General features: G+C 40.2%; 1 protein-coding gene across 2 annotated transcripts; it reads left to right on the top strand.

Moving 5' to 3' along the window:
* On the top strand, window positions 433-17,662 carry HADH (hydroxyacyl-CoA dehydrogenase). Of its 2 annotated transcripts, none has more exons than XM_021395913.1 (8): window positions 433-658; window positions 3,283-3,411; window positions 4,374-4,531; window positions 9,289-9,415; window positions 11,059-11,148; window positions 12,645-12,717; window positions 16,065-16,181; window positions 17,196-17,662. In XM_021395913.1, the coding sequence occupies exons 1-8, from the start codon at window positions 521-523 to the stop codon at window positions 17,312-17,314; spliced, it is 951 nt and encodes a 316-aa protein (XP_021251588.1). In that variant the 5' UTR covers window positions 433-520; the 3' UTR covers window positions 17,315-17,662. The 2 variants fall into 2 exon arrangements, with proteins under 2 accessions (XP_021251588.1, XP_021251587.1); XM_021395912.1 differs by lacking the exon at window positions 433-658 and adding an exon at window positions 673-998.

Raw genomic sequence — 18,741 nt, 5'->3', positions numbered from 1 at the left:
GCTGGCTCACTTCAAGTGCTCCTTCTGGTCTTAGTGGAATTAGATGGAAAATGATGGCAGTCTTTACGTGATAGGATTCAGTCAGTAGCGTTTATAAAGAAACGATTCAAGGATTAGTGCGCAAAGCCAGGTTGGATGGGGCCCTGGGCCCATTCTAGCTTAGAAGTACGAGGTGCCACAGTGCTCCTGGCTTGGAGAGACGCTGGGGTAGCGGGCACGGCTTGAGGGAAGGACGCTGGCAAAGGACAGGCAGGGGAGCGGCCTGCTGCGGGCCGGCTGCCAGCCCCTTGCTAGCGAGGAGCTCTAAAACCGTACAGCAGCAGGTTCACTGCGTTGACCCCGGCGTTCTTTCTTCTCCCGGGCCCCGCTCAGGCCCCTTGGCACAGCGATACACGTGCGTTCCGCCGCACGGAGGTTAAGGCCCGGGCAGCCGCTCCCCGGGGCGGAGCGCGGCTCTCGCCCCGCCCGGCCCTGCAGCTGAAGGGCCCCTGGCTCCGCGCCGCGCGCCTTCGCCATTGCCATGGCTTTCGCCACCCGCCCCTTCGTGCGCGCGGCCTCGTCCTCCTCCGCCGCCGCCGCCACGGCGGCCGCCAAGAAGCTGATCGTCAAGCACGTGACGGTCATCGGCGCCGGCCTCATGGGAGCCGGCATCGCCCAGGTGAGCGCGGAGGGGCGGTGCTCCCATGGCGGCCGTGGGCGGCCGGTCCTCGGCGCGCGCTCTGCGGAGCGGGCGCCGTCGGTTCGAGCCCGGCAGCGGCGGGTTCCGCGGCCTGCTGCCGCCCTCTGAGCGTCCGCGTGCGTGTTGCGTTACTGCTGGTGGCCCTGGCGCTTCTCCCGGTGCGGGAGCGGCCTCCTCGGCCTTCGCTGTGCGGGGTCAGAGGGGCGGCGGCCGCTGCTGCAGCGCTCAGCGTCCAAACGGGCAGGAGGAACCGAGCTCGGTGTTTTACGTTGTCGAGATGGCTCTTAGGACAAAGCACAGACTATTTGTAAGCCAGAAAGTATGTAATAACACTTAGAAAACTCAGGGCTGAAAAAGAAACTTCTGTCTTGGCAGTGACGTTATCATTGGTTCTTTAAATAGCATACACCGTGTAAGATGAGCATCAGGCCCTCTGTCATGTGCAGGATTATCAAGTGGTTAATTTTTATAGAGGACTTAATTTCCCAGTGTTTAATCGCTGGCCTTTGGCTCTCAAGTTCATCTTTAACCCGAGAGCTGTGTGACCGAGCAGTACTGCTGGTGACCAGGCGTTACCTTGCGCACAGAAGGAGCCCCGTGTCCGAGCTGCCAGGGCGCTTCCCAGCAGCAGCCCGAGCTGCTGGCAGCCTGCACCTCAGCCCCTTTCCCCAAGGGGAACCCAGCAGGGAGGTGCGAGTTTGTAGACTGCAGTTCTTCCTTTTATTGGCTTAGTGAATTTCCTTCTCAGAAGCATAGGTTTATTTTTGTGGCAAATCTCTAGAAATCAGTGAGTTGTTTATAAACTTGTAGTATATAACTGCTTTTCTGTACCTTGAACAAGGAGAAGTTGAGGGTTGCACTGAAAGTACCTTCAAAGAACAACTGAGTCATAACATTGTAGAATCTATCAGTACAAGCTGGGGGATGTAAGGATGGAGCACAGTCCTGCTGAAAGGGACCTGGAGGTACTGGCTGATGGCAGCTGGACATGAGCCAGCAGTGTGCCCTTGCAAGCACAGAAAGTCAACTGTATCCTGGGCTGCATCAACAGAAATGTGGCCAGCAGGTCAGGGAGGCGATCCTGCCCCCTGTTCTGCACTGTGAGACCTCACTTGAAGTAACGCGTTCAGATGGGGAGTCCTCAGTACAGGAGAGATGTGGACCTGTTGGAGTGCATCCAGGAGGGGATCATAAAAATGATCCCAGGAATGGAACACCTCCCTACGAGGACAGGCTGAGATTGCTGGGGCTGTGCGGCCTAGAGAAGAGAACACTCTGGGGAGACCTGAGAGTGGCCTTTTTGAAGGGGGACTATAAGAAAGAAGAGGACAAACTCCTTAGCAGGGTCTGCTGTGACAGGACAAGGGGAAATGGTTTCAAACTAAAAGAGGGGAAATTTAGATTGGATGTGAGGAAGAAGTTTTTTACGATGAGAGTGGTGAGGCACAGGCGCAGGTTGCCCACAGATGCATTGGATGCCCCGACCCTGGAGGCAGCTGAGGTCAGGCTGGAGGGGTTCTGAGCACCTGATGGAGCTGTAGGTGTCCCTGTTCATTGCAGGGGAGTTGGACCAGATGGCCTTTAAGGGTCCCTTCCAACTTAAACATTTCTACGATTCTGTATCTTGATACTAGAACTTAAGGCTTCCACTGAAGGAACCTTCAAAGAACACCTTTGAAGAAAATCGTTCTTTTGTTTGAGGAGCACATGTGCTTTGTAAAGGTAATTCTGTAGGGAGAGACTTAATCTGCATATACTGTTAGATCGCATATTTTAGACAATTAAGAGAAACGTGGTATTTGATAGTAACAGAAATTGCAGTCTTCTATTAAAGACCAAGGACTGTTTTGCTGACCACCTGCCAATGATTTATCAGTCTAAAATTATCTCATAACAGGTGTGATTATGACAGAGTGAGGTCTCTCCTGTGCCCTGTTAATAAATTTTTTTCTCCTATTTAGAACATTTAAGAAATCGTGTTTCTCTCGTCCTGTCAGGAGAAACTAACCTGGCTGAAAGCCAGGAGTTCATAATTTCTCAATCTGCCATATGAGGAGCACTTCAGTGTGAGAAAAATGTTAACTGACTTCCCCACACTGTTGTTTCATCCGTAGTATTTGTTAAGATCACTGAATAGAGGAGTGTATGTGTGTGCGTGTTTGAATTGCAGAGAGATGGTATGACCTCTTGCCGTTTTTCTTCTTTCCTGTAAATGCACACATGGTAAGAATGAACTGGGAAAAGGGAGGTCTTCATTTTTCTATGATTCTTTACCAAGTGGTCAGCGATGTTGTGTGGTATATTTGTAAATGGATAATCACAATCACTGATCACTGCGACAGAATTCAGCTGCTTCCAAGTGCACGTGTGCAGACAGCTCAGAGAAACAAATGGATTTCTTTTTCTCTCAAGTTGTTTTAGCCCTTTCTCCCTTCTCTTCTGCCCCAAATGTTTGCAGGGTTTTATGTTTTCTGGTACAGCACGTAATTCTTAATTCAATGTCTTGTAGCTCTCTTTTGTTTAATTCTAGTCAATTGTCTGCCCCAACACAAATCAGTATGGTTCTTTAAGATCTTGATGTTGAATCTTTTTTTAATTTTCAGGTTGCAGCAGCCAGTGGTCACACTGTAGTGTTAGTAGACCAGTCAGATGAAATCCTTAAGAAATCTACAAAAGGAATTGAAGAGAGTTTGAAGAGAGTGACTAAGAAGAAGTTTGCAGATAAGCCTGAGGTTGACATCTTTTTATTTCTACTGTTGGGAAAATGTAGGAGAATAAAACTACTGTATGGAAGTGCTGATGTTTTTTCCAGTTACGCATTAAAGAGCGTATACTAATGTACTCGCTTACATATACTTACATATATAGTAGATACTGGTATTTACAGTTACCAACGTGAGCAATGCAGTAAGACAAGGAAAATGGGAAAGGGCTTGTTTGCATGAGTTCAGAAGACAAATTAGGGTAATTACTAGGATAACCAGAGCAATGTAATTTCCCATACATAATTATGGGGAGTCTTTTAATCCAGAAGAAAACTGTTCTTATGATAATTATATGACGCTATGTTCTAGTGTACAGATATTACTTCACTTGTATAATGGTTCCGCTTTCCCATTCAAGGTCTTGGGAATTTTTTATTTCTGTCCTCACAAAGGCTGTCAGTGATTGGCAGCTTTGATAGTCAGAAAATAAAGTCTTCTCCCTCCTCCCTCCTCCTCACCTTGTTCTCAGTGGAGCTCTAGAGCAGAGTGCAGGCCATTTCACTTCAATGATCTAGCACATGTCGTAGAAGTGAATTGTGAAACCAGATCATTACTTCGCTGAATGAAAACAATGCAGAGGTTAGAAATGGGAAAAGCTTCTCTCTGTGGAGGGAAAGTCCAGGTTCTCTCAGAAAGTACTGATGCACTAGTCAGTTGTTCACTTAGGCTCTGAAGCTGAAGGTTGGACTCCAGCAAATAGTCTTCCTGTTACTAATGATTTCAAGGATCTCCTATTTGCTTTGAAGTAGATTTGATTATCTAGGAAAATACTGTGTCAGTGAAAGCATCGTATCTCTACATGCTTGGTGCTTTCTGATTGATTTGGAAATACAGCAGCCTGCTTGAAGTTTTGAGGGCTTCAGACCACATAGGGGGTTTTCATGTAAAAAGAAGTGAAATCATTGTTGCGCATTCTTGGAATGTTTCAGGCTGGTGCTGAATTCATTGAGAAGACTTTAAAGAACCTCACAACAAGCACAGATGCAGTAGCAGTGGTTCACAGCACAGATCTGGTGATTGAAGCCATTGTGGAGAATCAGGAAATTAAAAATGAACTCTTCAAAAGGCTGGATAAGTTTGCTCCAGAGTACGTACGTTTTTTCTGTTTCATTTTAAAACTTGCCCCTTTGTATTTCTTTAATGTATTTTGTTTTGTTTGTTTTTCTTGAACCATTAATTGCTCATTTTCCTAATTTTCTTAAAACCAGAAGTTTTTATCCTTAGACTAACTCTGCACTGGTCATGTTGCAGGCGATAATTGTCCTGCCAAATGCATACATTACAAACTCTTTCAGGTGTATTCATCTGGTTTCTTTACTTGTTGCATTGCCTCATTTGATGCGCTTCATTGTGCAATTAAACATAAGGTTTGTCCATCTACGCAACAAACCTGCTTCTTCCAAGTGGAGATGCACAACTGTAGAATAAGCTTGTTCTGGTATGGATGGGTTATGGTCAACATACTTGTTCCTGTATTTAGATAGGGAAGTGGAATGAAATATTTATTTTTAGTGTGCCTAGCATGAACAAATTTTAACAAGTTTCAGCCTCTTAAGTGTAAGTTACAGTCAGCTTAAGCACTGCAAGTTTACTGTGTATCGCAGGACTTTCGAAATAGTTTGTTGCCAGTTATTTTTCCTTATCTTGTACTCACTGGATTACTCAAAATCTTTGGAATTTTCCTTGACCTATATTTGATAACTGTTGGAAAGTTACTGTTCAGTTGTATCCAAAGCCCCAAATGCTGTTAAGCTGAGTATGCAGTCTCAGGAGCTCGATCCTTGTAATGGATGACTCAGAATCACGACGCCTTGACTTCTCACAGATTGGAGTTCTAACTAGTACAGCTAAAGCTGGGAGTATTGGCTGAGAGGTGCTTTGGGTTGTCTAACCACAGGACTAAGCAAGTTTCAGCTTGTGTGTAATGTTAATGGAGCAAGGATGTTAACGTTAGTTGACTTCAGCCTAGGGAGGTTTTCAGGCTGCATCACATAGTGTTCAAAATCACCTGGCGTTTCTGAAAAGAATAAGTGATCACTGAAAAAAGAAAAAAAAAACACCTTGCACTGAAAACAGGCTAACTTGCTCTTGGCCTTAGTCTGACAGGCAAAGAAAAGTAAGTAGCTGCCTTTGGCAATTGCCACGATACCTTGTCGTGACTAGGTTGTCCGTATTTCATGAAAACAGACCACTGCCTGAATATTTTCCTCTGTGTTCAACAGAGAAAGTTAATGAGCAAATTAGAGTGTATTAAATAGCAAACCATCTAGAACCAGCCAGCAGGGAAAAGTAGGCACAGGGTCTTAGTGCCTCATTTAATGATACACATATTGGGAATACTTAAGCCATTTGTACTCAGACTGAGTGATTTTATAAACATTGCTGTCCCGAAACATCAACTACTATGTTACAGGGTGTTAAAAGGTATGGAGACTACGAAAGCATGGCTCATCAGAGCTGGGAAAAGTACACTGACATTAGACAAGAAATCTTTTTTAAAAGGAAAACTGGGAATGGTGTTAAATGTACGGATGTAAAGGCTGAAGGAAAGGGAAGTGGATGATGAGGAATACAGGCTGCAGTCAGCGTGGAAGCTCTAGATGAAAAGAATGAAAAGCTAGTAAAACAGTGAAACTTAGTAGCCAAGCATTTAAAGTAGTAGCTATTAGATACAAACAGTTGTACATCATTTTGTGAGTAGTATAGAAAGTTGTAAATTGTGTGAATAATGTGAGGAAGGGCAGCAATATCTACTCAGTGTTTTTCTGTGTTTTGAATGAAGAAGCAGGCTTTGCTTATCCCATGTGGCCCTGTGATAGGAGGGAAAGCTCTCTGTCAGCACAGGTGCTGTACTGCCTTTGCTACATTGGACCTTTCCAAGTTTCTGGAATTGAAACTTGAGCTTACTCAGTGTTGCATCAACTTAATGGATGTCTAGTGGCTGATACATAATGAAGGCAAGATTTGTTTAAAGATAGCTTTGAGTCTTGGGAGAAATTTTGTAACTGTGAGGCCTTGCGCATTGATGTTATTTCAAACCGTGTATTATAGGCAGTGATTACAGAAGACCAGGCTTCTGAAGAGGTAGGACTTCTCTTAATTCAAATCTTTGGACTTACTATAGGGTTAACTGGTAACTGATAGAAATATAAGGGTCTGTATGTTACAGTTGATCTGACAAGATCATGGCTTTGGAATAAAAAGTATATGAAGCTTTGCATCTTTCTTCTTTTGCACTGCATCCTAGGTTTCATTTATTTCCTCAGCTGCAACACTACGTGTTTCTCTCATGTATAATATGCTGCAATGACCTCTCAAATCAAGATGACCACAAAACTAAAGCATTGCATTAAAAACAAACACAACAAAACAAGCTTATTTCTTCTTCCTTTTTTCTCTTGAAAAGAACTGTAATCCGTCTGAAAGAGGATCTGTAAATGGAGGGGAATGAGAGAGGTATTCCTTAGTGGGAGAAGTTTTATTTGGTGGTTACGCGGAGAGTGAACTTTCTAATAAGTTTTCAGAGAAAATGCAATGAGCAAGGAGAGTTAAGCTGGCCCAGAAAGCACTGGGAGCTCAAGATATTCCTCGTCTGGATAACTGTCCAGATAAAGCCGTGAGTGCCCTTTCTTGGTCTCAGATCATCAGCCTGAACACATCCTGTTTTATGCTCTTGGCCGTGCTTTGTGAAAGTGCTTGCTTTTTCAAAAGTTCTCCAAGTGTTGTGTTATCTGCCAGCTGTTACAATGCTGTATGGTTATCATCATCAGAATGGGTGATTAAGGGTTGCTACCAACTTTTGAGTTCTGTTTTCCTTTTCTTGTGTTCAGTCAGTCCTCATGTTCCTGTTCTGAAAAGGTCAGGCTGGGTTTTTTTCATTGTTATTATTTTTATATCCCTGCATCTTGCATGATTTTGGGGACATTTAAACATTGCAGCACTTTCCAAGCAGGATGATAATGAGCATGTGAAAGAACTTTTTGCATAGCCGCTTCCTTAAGAGCTCTTGCCTTCTGTTAACCTCTGGCTAGTGGAAATGCCCATCAGCGTCTCTTGATCTACAGTTTATCTCTAGATGTGGAAACTCAGCTGGGAACAGGCCGGTGGTTTTGGACAGTTCAGTGTATTCAGAATCAATGCGTTATGAAAGCGCTATAAAAGAAGTGTTCTTCAGTGCTCACTGCATAATAAACTTGGCTATAAAAACAAGTTTTGCTGAAATGATGTTTCTCTGGTGTTTGACTTTGTTTTTCATTTCTTTCTGTGACCCACTAGATGGCACTAAGCAAAAGCGTGCTGATGTCTGAAAAAGTATCAAGAAAGCTACGCTAGTATTGCTGCTTTCATAAACCTTCAGACTATTCTGTCAACTGAAGCATAGATAATGTAATCTACGTTGTGGAGACATGCAAATTCTATTTTACGCTCCATTTAAATCAATTGGTTGGTCAGAGCAGAAGAGTGTAAATAAAATGCCCTTGTACACAGCATAAATTTAATGTTTTATTTCCCAAGGCTTTACATTACATGAGGTTACAGTGTTCATCCGCAGAAGTGGTGCTGAGGTAAAATCTCTTGCTTTAAGTCCATTATTTTGTGAGGAGTAATCATTGCCGGTTTTACAAGCGGGTTCACTAAATTTTCATAAGTGTATCTGAGTCCAGGAGCAGATTTTCAGTGAATGTTAGTGTCGGTTGGATGCACTGACCCTTCAAGGTCAAAACTATGAAATGTAAAATACTCTTTTAAGTAGCTTGCCTAAGAATGCCATGAAGCACGCTTTATGGTGGAGAGATAACAAAAAAATATTTGTAAGGAACGTAAACAAGAATTCTCAGAATATTTTATTTCCATAATAAATCCTCAAAACTGAGAAAACATAATAAAAAAATAGGAATTGGTGTGTTATTTTATCCTCAGGTGTACTCTTCTAGTGCCGTTATAAGATGTCTCTGTGGCTTAGATGTAACTTTTTGGAAGGCTCTATTGTGAAGCTCAATTATGTCTTAGTGAAATGTAAACAAAATACCAATCTAGATTAACATTTGATGAATCCAGTAGGACAGTTTTTGAAAGGTAAATAGGATACAGTCCAGAATGTAAGGTAGGGCTTCATTTCTAATTTAGGTTTTGATTCTCGTGATTTGGAAAAAGTCATGCACGTAAATTTTCTGTGTAATGTATGTGTGTCAGGGCTATTGAGATTGAGATATTTCTGAAAAAACATTATAAATTGGAATAATACACGTGGTTTAAGTCTGTGAAAAGGACTCATCTATATCTTTAAATTCATTATTTTGTGTCTCCTTTAAAGTGTCGTATGTAGCATTTTTAAATTTTTTTTTTCTTTTTGCTGCTACCTCTTTGCTGTGGTGGGAAGCTTACTCACTATATCTGCCATTGGTCATTACATATTAAAGAAAAAGTACATAAGATTGAAGTGTTTTTGAAGCTCCAGAATGCTTATTTGACATGTCAAATGATTAAGTATCCATTGAGGTGATTAAAAAATTGTATTTGGTTTCCAGGATTGCTAAAGGAATTACCTGGAATAGATTTGAAGCTCTAAGAAAAAAAATCTGCTTAGAGAATCTTTCTTCTTTGACCTGATGCAGTACTCAACATGCTCTCCTGGGAGTCAGAAACTCGCACAGCTCTTTGGGTGGTTATTTCATCATTGCTGAATTTATACCGCAGCAAAAGGAAAGCGATAGTCTGCAGAGATATTTCTAAGAGTTCCATGGCTGGTTAGCCAGTGGATGTCTATTTATGTGTAGTCCACCAGTCTCCTACTGCCAGAAAGATAGCTATCATTTTTACAATCCATATGTTTCTTTTTTCCAGGCATACAATATTTGCAAGCAACACTTCGTCCTTGCAAATCACACAGTTGGCTAACTCGACCACCAGGCAGGACCGATTTGGTGGTCTCCATTTCTTCAACCCTGTGCCGATGATGAAGCTTGTGGAGGTAAGAGTCTTAAAACAACAACAACCACTGTGGCAAGGTAATGCATTTGTTTTCACAGAGAAATGAGTTAGATGAAAGGGTAGATCTCAGTTTCCAGCTCCTCTGATGTGGAACGAGCTACCTCTAGTGATAAGAGGGTGATGAAGCCTCTGTCAAGGAGCAGATCGAACAAACTGAGGTAACTCCTTCTGTCTCAAGGCTCCATAGTTACAATGGACTGCCAACAGATGTGCCCTTTCAGTCATGCAGGCTGGCTGATTAATAAGAACTACCGGCAGCTTAAACAAAATCATCTACTGACTGACAGGAATTAATTATTAACAGTATGGGCTTGATACAAAATGATCTGTAGATGAACATTACTGCCTTGTGACTTGTGAAACAAAGTAAGTCATGTTTATTCAGTGTTCCAGATGATTTTTTCTGGAAGGATTGAAATTAGTTAATACTACAATGTTTCACAACCTGCAAGGAACCGTGAGGTATTGCTTTTACATAGCTCTTCATTTCTCTAAGTATAGAAACGTGGGCTACAGCTTGTAATTTCTAGTAATACTTAAAATCAGAGCAGAATAATAGATAACTGGATGTAAGAGTCTGAGCCTCAAAAGTAAAGGTCTCATTGCAGTACAACTGTCAGGTCTTTCTTCCTCTGCTTTTTTTCTCCTCTCCCCACTCAAAAAAAAAAAAAAAAACCAACAAGAAAAACCAAAAAACCCAGACCAAAACAACAACAAAAAAATCCAACAATTTGTCTATGCAATAGAACTGGAGATAAGCTAAACTACAAAGGAATTTACTTCTCTAGGAGCGTGTGTGATTGTTATGGCCAACCTTGATCAGCTAGAGCTCACAAGACCTGAAGTGAAAATTAACTCTGCACTTCAGCTGGTCTGCTGCAGAATTTCATGTACTTGTTTTATATGTGGTGTCAGAGATAACAGAAATACTAGCATAATTCCTTAGGCCGACATAGACTTATTGTTTTCTCTGCTAAGAACTACTTGTCACCAGTAATTTATTTGTGGAGATGAAATGTTCTGTGCCTTGTTTCAAGTCTAAAACAAACAATAGTCTTTAGAAATCTGAGCTAAGCTTCTGTGAAGTTTGAAAAATACTGAAGATATCTATCAACATTTGTGAAAACAAAACAGAGCAACCTCTGTATGACTGTTGCAGTCAGTCTCAGTAACTTTTTTTTTCACTTGAGTTATGAATGCCCTAGCCTGAAGTTACTCCACTTGACGAGTAGTTTGCATTGGGTGCAGGATGAGTATTACACTCTTTTTATCAGGAACTCTCTAATAGGATTTTCTAGAGTGGTGCCAATGTGTTTCCTGAGGCAACAGAGATGGTGACTTCCAAAAGTTGTTCTATCACATTATGATCTCTAAATGGGATTCCAAAAGGATAGTCCCTTTTACTCTTCATACTGGCTGAGTATGATGCATAAAGATCGAAATGTAAACCGCTAAATCTATCTTAAAAGTAGATCTGTGTTTGTTGTGTATATATCCACTGAATTTGTTTGTTTTTTTTTAAAAACTTTTTTTTGTTTGAAATTCTATAATAGTGTTCTCAAATTGAGTTTAATTATTGCTGTACTGCTCATAAATGTGCTTATGCTCTCCCTTCCTGCCCAGGTCATCAAGACTCCAATGACTAGCCAAAAGACTTTTGAGTCACTTATGGATTTCAGTAAAGCAGTAGGAAAAAGTCCTGTCAGTTGTAAGGTGAGTACAGCATGGATTCTGTAGAGTTCAGATTTGTTCTTGAAAACTTAATTTTTAAGACAGTGGTTTTGAGTAGATTATAGGAGCACTTAAGAATTTCCAGGCTTCTTTCTGTCCAGATTCTCTTCCCCGATAAAAACATTTTGACAAAGAAAATTCCTACACTGATCACAAATTCCTCAGATTAAAGGGGTAGCAGCAAAACTCAAAAGTATCAGAGTTTACACATTTGGTTTTTCTTTTCCAGTCCTATGGAAGCCTGGACTGGAAAGCTTAAGCAGGAGCTCATCTTTACCTTTGCTAGAGGCAAGACTGCTACCTCATGTAGTGTGAAGCAATTGGATGGATTCTCCCTGGTGTGTGCTCAACACAAGTTTTTCTTAAGACTGCAGTAACTAGACCCATATTAATCTTTGTTGCTTTGCAATTTTGTTTTTTTCTCTGGAGGAACGCCTCGCATCCCAAGCACACTTTTTCCAAATCCATTAAGTTGTAGTCTCGGAAGCTTTATGCAAGCTATTGCCTTGAGTTTCACAGCCCCCAGGAGGCATTTGGTCATGAAAATAAGGGCCTGAAATTTGGTAGTTACCAGTAATTCTGCATCTGGATGTTGGTCTCAAATTTTGGCTGTGCTGCTACATTGCTGTGTGGCCTTAGGTAACTTCATTTTCATGTTTCTGTTGCAATTTTCCAGTGTGCAATGTGATTAGATACTGTGATACATGATTAGATATTGTTTATAAACTAGCTTGAGCGGAGAGTAATGCAGAAATGTGGTCAGTCTCAAAATCAAACAAAACATCTTGGTTTTCTTGGTTCTTGTTTGCCGAAGGAATTGGAGTGAGTTGTTTGGAATTCTCTGGTTTACATAGTGAGATAAAATGGAGTGAATCAGTGAACATGTGACACAGTTGTAAAATTATGTGAAATCACACTCTATTTGGAAAGCTATTTCTCTTTTTGTATTTTTGATTTTGTTTAAAGCTTGCATTAAATAAGTTATACCTAAGTTTGCTATCTTCAGCTGATAGAATGTATCTTAAGTTAAGTGCTTTAGCAGTGAGCAGTGGAGTAGAAGTATACCGCTTAACTGGGAATTCTAGTAGTGAACAACACAATAAAAATCCTCTTAGGGAAGGGCTACTTTTATCTTTCCAGGAAAATGTATCAGGAGAATTTTACTGAGGAAAAGACATTTTCCAATGGACCATGTTAAACTGTTTTAAGAGTAATGAATTGGACTCAGCAGTCCTAATTACTTAAGCAGTCTTAATTACTCTCAAGCATGATCAAATGTTTGTACCATGCCTGGATTGTGAAACTCATCATTTGTGTTTTAATAGCAAGCAGATAAATCAGAAGAACAATACAGTTTAGAGCATACCAGAAGTTGACGATTTAGTAAGCGTCTTCATACGCTTATTTGTCATGTATCATTTGAATATAGTACTGGTAAGAATGTTTATTTCAAATCCCTTTTTTTTTTTTTTTCTTAGGATACTCCAGGTTTTATTGTAAACCGTCTCTTGGTGCCATATATGTTGGAAGCTGTTCGGCTTCTTGAGAGAGGTACTTCTTGGTTTATTGACTTCAGAAAATGTTGATGTATGATGCTGCTAAGTATTATATTCATTCAGAAAAATGTTGGGATTCCCTCAAACTTTCACAACTTAAAAGCTGGCAGTGAATAGTGTACAGCAGGGATGAACCAACCTGTGTATCTGAAAAGATCTAAACTACCATTTGAAATGCCAGAATGTGCAGAGGTGGAATTTCTGATTACCAGTATGGGAAATTTCTGCTAGTATAAAATGTTTCTGGTTCGGAAAGGTGAGCTTAGTACCATTATAAATATATCCTCTGCCAGCTGATCAGGAACCAACCTCTCCTAAGAGGAGAATGGGCTCCCAAGAGACCATTTTGAAAATTTCTGAAAATCTCACAATGGGGGGACCATTAGGAAAGGTCTCCAAAGGTTCCTTTCATTGGGCTTGTGAAATGCCAATTTTCAGGTAGGGCAAGTAGTACAATATTCACTATCACATAACGGTTCTGTCATACAACTGATTTGGGCTTAACCATTACTCTGTAAAACCTTCTGCGCCTCTTCTATGTCCTTTTTTAAACATAGCTTCTTTAGGACCTTCCATCTTATTGCTGGTCTCTTTGACACTAATACTGAGGGTAGGTAGAAGTAACCAGAAATCCCTAAGAAACCATTATATTTTCAAAGCATTGGTAATTGTTTTGGAAAGGAAACAAGCCAATAATGTGAGCAGATAGAGGAAATTTTGGAGTATAATTGCTTTTATTTCAAGTGTTCTGCTCATAGCAGCATGCTACTTAATAATGTCATTTGAAACATTTTGTTTCTGAAAACACCACTTTTTACAGATGAAAGCACTGCATTATCAGGATTCCACCGAATATGCTTTAAATATTAAAAATCTGTTATATATCATACAGAAGGAATGGCTTGATCTCCAGAAAAAAATAAGCCAGCACTACTTGTTTATCCATCAACAGATGGATAATTACATCTCAAACAGAGAAAAGAGCAAATTTTAGTGACTTGAAAGGCAAAGACATGAATGCAAGGGGACATTATTCTTTTAGAAAAAGTCAAAGTTTTAAGCAGTGTAGGTGTTCTAATGTGTGTAAAAGAGGTGCCTTTGTTGAGAGACATGTATTGTTACATGCATTTCAGGAGACAATAGAACTTCTAATTAAATGTAGAAGAAAACAGTCACTGAAATTGTTATGTTAAAATTGTCTGCTTTCTGCCTAGGCAAAACAATATTTTAATTTCATCTTTATTCTGTTTGTGTTTTGTACAGCAGTATGATATTGCCAAACTTCTTCACTTCTGTTCATTGATATATTTTTTTTTTAACTTCTAAAACATTGGTGTAAAAATCTCATTAGTTTTTATTGGATCAGGTTAAATTTTTATCACATCTTTGCATTAATTCATAGAGTAGACACTTCAGCCAAATTGTCAACCACAATATTAAGGAAGTTGGGTCTCCTTCTTGACAACCCCAATGGGTTGCCCTGAAATACCATCCTATTCATCAGTTCTTGAGTCTTTACTTACACAAAATCTTCATGGGCTTAGTGGATAAGGACTCGCATAATTTTGCATAGGCAAAATACTTTTAGTATATCAACAGTGATTTAAACGAAGGCATATTGAAATACTAGCATATGATGGTCTGTATTGCCCTCTTCTTAGTAGAAAACCAAAAAAGCAGTCTATTTTCTATGAAAATCTGCAATATACTGTCGGACTATATGAACTAGGAGTGCAACGCTTGCTTGCCTCTTACTATTTTTAATTGTATTGCGATGCAACTGTATGCTGGCAGGTGACAAAGTGGGCTGAATCTGCTGATGGAAGAAGTAAGTACATATGCATCAACTTAAAATGAATTGAGTGCTTACATGTATTTGAATGTGGGGACTTAGGTTGGAATTAAGTATGCCTAATTATCCCAGTTTCTCAAAAATGAAATAAATTTTTAAAATTAAAAAGGGAGTTGTCACCTTTAAAGAGTAAAATGAGATAGCATGACAATTAGTGTTTTGTACAAGACTATTACTGAAGCTGCTGACTTTGTAGGAGATTTTTGAAAGATTATTTCTAAGGTTGTCTGACTTGGGGTGCATAAGCTGCATAGGCTGTGGTCTGCTAAGGTTCTGAACAGCCTGGATGATGAGTATTTAACAGGTACCTCTGGGGTTTGTTTAACCTCACCTTTTTGTGTAGGATCTGCAAAGAAGTGTACTGCCTTTATCAAAATACGTGCTAGAAATCTGCTTTCATGACAATATAAAATATACGTTCCCAGCAAAAGAATGAAGTCAAGATCAACCGTGGCAATTGCAAAGCAGCACTGAAGTAGAAGTTATGAACTTCTGATCATTTTTGATTCCCAGGATTATTAAAAAAAAAAATCTAAATTATACTACACCTCCACACGGTCTCTTCAAGTCCCTCCTCTCTGCCATCTTCAATAGCTGATGGCTGTACTCTGCAGAAAGCTGCTGAAGCACGTGGTGCAGCTGCTGCTGCTCCACTCCTGCCTGCCTTGTCTGTCTGCTGGCCATCACTGCTTCCCATAAAAGGGGTGGTGCATAGTAATTTGCACCTCCACTGTGGCAATTCCAGGTGCTGCAGACCGGCACCTCAACAGAAAGCTGCTTTTGCTAAAGTGTAAACTGGTGTACTGGTGTAAGAGCTGCAAGGGTCGAGGCATACATTTAAATCCAGGACTTTCTTCGCTGAGCTGTTAACTTCTGGCAAAAGGGTGGTGTGGATGCCTGGACTAGTGGGAACTTCAGCGAAATGGAGTAGTGCCTATCAGCCTATTTGGCCATATTCCTGACCTCAGGAGCTGCTGTCCAGAGTAGCTGAATATGTCCTGTATTAGACCTTGCCTTCTGACTGTTGTACAGTAAGGGTAGCTCTGTCCTGTATGTGGTCCAAAAAGTGCTGCTGGTACTGTGAAATTGAAACATTCAGTTGCCTGAAAACAAAACTCTTTCATTCTTCATAATGACTGATTCTTCCTCTAGTCTTTCGGGTAGGTTGAGCAAAGTAGTTTTGGCTTCTTCAAAAATCTATATTGAAATGCAAGAGAAAGATAAGAAAATGGAAAGCAGGTCTGCAGGTGGGTTGTTGTTGCTGTTGTTTTTTATAGTGGTGTGGTGTTTTTTGTGTGTGAGAGATTCAGCTTTATACTCCAGTGTGGATTTCTGTGTATGCTGACCCCAGTTTTTGTGATTCTGAAACGTGCAGAGATTTCAGTGAAGAGCTGCACCAGTGTGAAATAACACCTTGTTAATTATTTATAAGTGGTGCCAAGTAGATGCAGAATCTTCTCTGTTCATCAAACTGTCAATCTTTTCTCTAGGAGATGCATCAAAGGAAGATATTGATGTTGCTATGAAGCTCGGGGCTGGCTATCCCATGGGTCCATTTGAACTGCTGGACTATGTTGGGTTGGATACCAGTAAATACATTATAGATGGTACTGCATACTTATTTTCTTTTTTTTCCCTTTTTCGAAAACTTATAGATGAATGTTGTAATGAAAGTCTGACTCCTAATTAGTTTAAACTGCATGTTTGTGACACAGTCTTTTAACTGTTGATGAGAAAGGAATGAGGATTCAGCTCAAAATGCTGTACGAGTACAGCGTTTGTATTGTGTGCTTGTACAGTGTCTTACTGATGGGGATATAAGAAATGCTTGTTTTGCTGACTGCATCAAGCTCCAGTGGAAAATATTAGTAATGACAGTGGAACTTTTTCAAAAAGAGTCAGTGGGAAGAGAAACATGTAGTAGAGGTGCAAGATTTCTTACAGAGAGCAACAAAAGTTGAGACTCTTTAGTCTTTCTTTTGCCTGCCACGATGTTCTCAGTTAATAGGGAACGCAGTAAATACTTCAAAAGATACAGTTACACCATCTCCCTTTCATTTCAGCTGGTAAGTGGAACATGTATGTGCGATAGCAAACGAGTGGTGTAAATATTCTCGAGGCAGAATGTCACTTTCAAAATAACATTGTCAATGAAATCACTTTTGCTTTTAGCAAGCAGTGCGAAGTGGTGTTATTTTCCTTTAACTGACCATGTCTTTCACAGATAGAAATGAAACTTGGACATTCTTTTCACTTGAATTTCCTTTCAGCCAAGCCTTTTTAAAAAATTATTTCCTTATACTCAGTCTTTTATTTTCTATTTTAGAAGTTCTCTTCTACATTTTTTGAGGTATTAAAAATCAACGGTTGTGGAGATCATGAGATTATAAGGTGTTGTGAGCAGATCACTCCTACAGACTAATTGCTGGGTTTGCTCATAATTATGGCAACTAGCCTGGTTTATGAAGCTGTACTGAAGGGTCTTGGAGAATCTAGAGTAAATTTCAAGCCTTCTTCAGTTTGCTAACCTCTTAACATTTTTCTAAAGAGATGGAGAATTCTATTACTTCTGCACATGAACAGGAATATTTCACATTCATCCAATTCTTTTCTCCCATCAGGATGGCACGCACTAGAGCCCAACAATCCTCTTTTTGTACCCAGTCCGCTCCTGAATAAACTGGTAGAAGAAAAGAAGCTGGGTAGGAAGACTGGAGAAGGATTTTACAAGTACAAATGAACTTAAACCTCGATGGGTGTTAAACTGTCTATGTATGCTATTCAGCATTGCAATACTACAGGTGAATTGTTTAAACCTTCCCAAAGGTGCATTTAGAACATAACTCACCTCTGAATGGAGTGATTGCACTAGATAACTATCTGCTGACAGCTTGATTTGGTAGATTATTTTTTCTTACAGTTCTGAAAAGCTTTATATGTACAGTGCCTTTATGCAGTTGTTGATTGCTCCAGTGCAGGAGAGAATGACAAGTGAATTTATGCATTTTAAGACATTATGTTAATGGGAAAAAATTCAAAAAATAACAACACTTTCTTAAAAATAAAATTTTCAACAATTCTGTATGCATTGCCATGGTTTGTGGTTGATGTGCTTGGTTGTAGTCCACTGGGTGGCAGTCTCTTTTCACTCTGGTAGCTGTGGTGTAAAGGCAGCAAGTTGTTTCGTTAGTTTTTCTTAAATGTGACGCTAACGTGCAGATATAAATTACAGTGCCTTGAACAAATTCACCTCTTTGAATGCCGTATTGTTTAAAATAATTTTGCACTGGCAGGCTAGCAACATGCCCAGCAGGGTCCCAGTGTCAACACTTAGAAGCAGAACTCTTGATTTGTGTTGGGATTTTTGTGACGCTTACAATTACCCATCAAATATATATACACGTATACATACACAAGAAATTTGAAAGAGGCATTTGTAAGTTTGGCTTGCTATTTCAGAAGAAACTTCTTTTTCTCTGTAGCAAATAGGCCATTTGGAAGTACGTAACTGTTGGATGGGGATAGTTTATTCTATCTGTGTGGAATACTGTGCCAGGATGAGCAGAGATGAGATGAAGGACCAAAACTTCAAATACTTTCCCTTAAATCTAGATCAAAACACGTAGTGATAATTGAATGACTGAGGCCATTGAAATCAAGGTAGGCCTTTGGTTTTGCTCCTTAGTGAGGAGGCATCAAATATGTAGATGTCTCTTGTTTGGTTCAATTGATGAAGAACAGCTGAATTTGTCAGAAATATGATATTAAGTAGTCACTTCTGATTTGTTGACAAATTCCTGCAACTTTGACATTTTAAAGATTTCTACGAGTGGATAACGAAATGAAGGAATTGACTGTCTCTTTTTCCCTCGGTGAATAATGTTTCATAGCCCTTGCTATGCCTGTGACTTGAAGTGGAAGTACATGAGCCACCTTTCATTGCATGTAGTGTTGACTGTTGAGGGAGGACCTCCTGGCTGGTCAGTATGTTATGCTAGAGCATGGTACATTAGCCCTGCTCTCAACATGCGGCTCTTCATGATTTTCTATTAGTAGGGGAAAAACAGATTGCGGGGAAAAAAAATGAGGAATAAGAAAAGAAGGAAACAAGGGTATTTGGTTTCCCACACTGCCTGCTTTTAAAACGTTTAGTCTTCCTTATTGTTT

Source organism: Numida meleagris, chromosome 4, assembly GCF_002078875.1.
Source record: "Numida meleagris isolate 19003 breed g44 Domestic line chromosome 4, NumMel1.0, whole genome shotgun sequence".
NCBI classification, from domain to species: Eukaryota; Metazoa; Chordata; class Aves; order Galliformes; family Numididae; genus Numida; species Numida meleagris.
This window is presented reverse-complemented; position numbering and strand designations above follow the sequence as displayed.

Coding starts and splice junctions, on each gene's coding strand:
- HADH (XM_021395912.1), top strand. CDS start 684: ATGGCGGCCGTGGGCGGCCGGTCCTCGGCGCGCGCTCTGCGGAGCGGG. Junction 9,416..11,058: donor CGATGATGAAGCTTGTGGAG/GTAAGAGTCTTA, acceptor CTTCCTGCCCAG/GTCATCAAGACTCCAATGAC. Junction 11,149..12,644: donor AAAGTCCTGTCAGTTGTAAG/GTGAGTACAGCA, acceptor TTTTTTTCTTAG/GATACTCCAGGTTTTATTGT.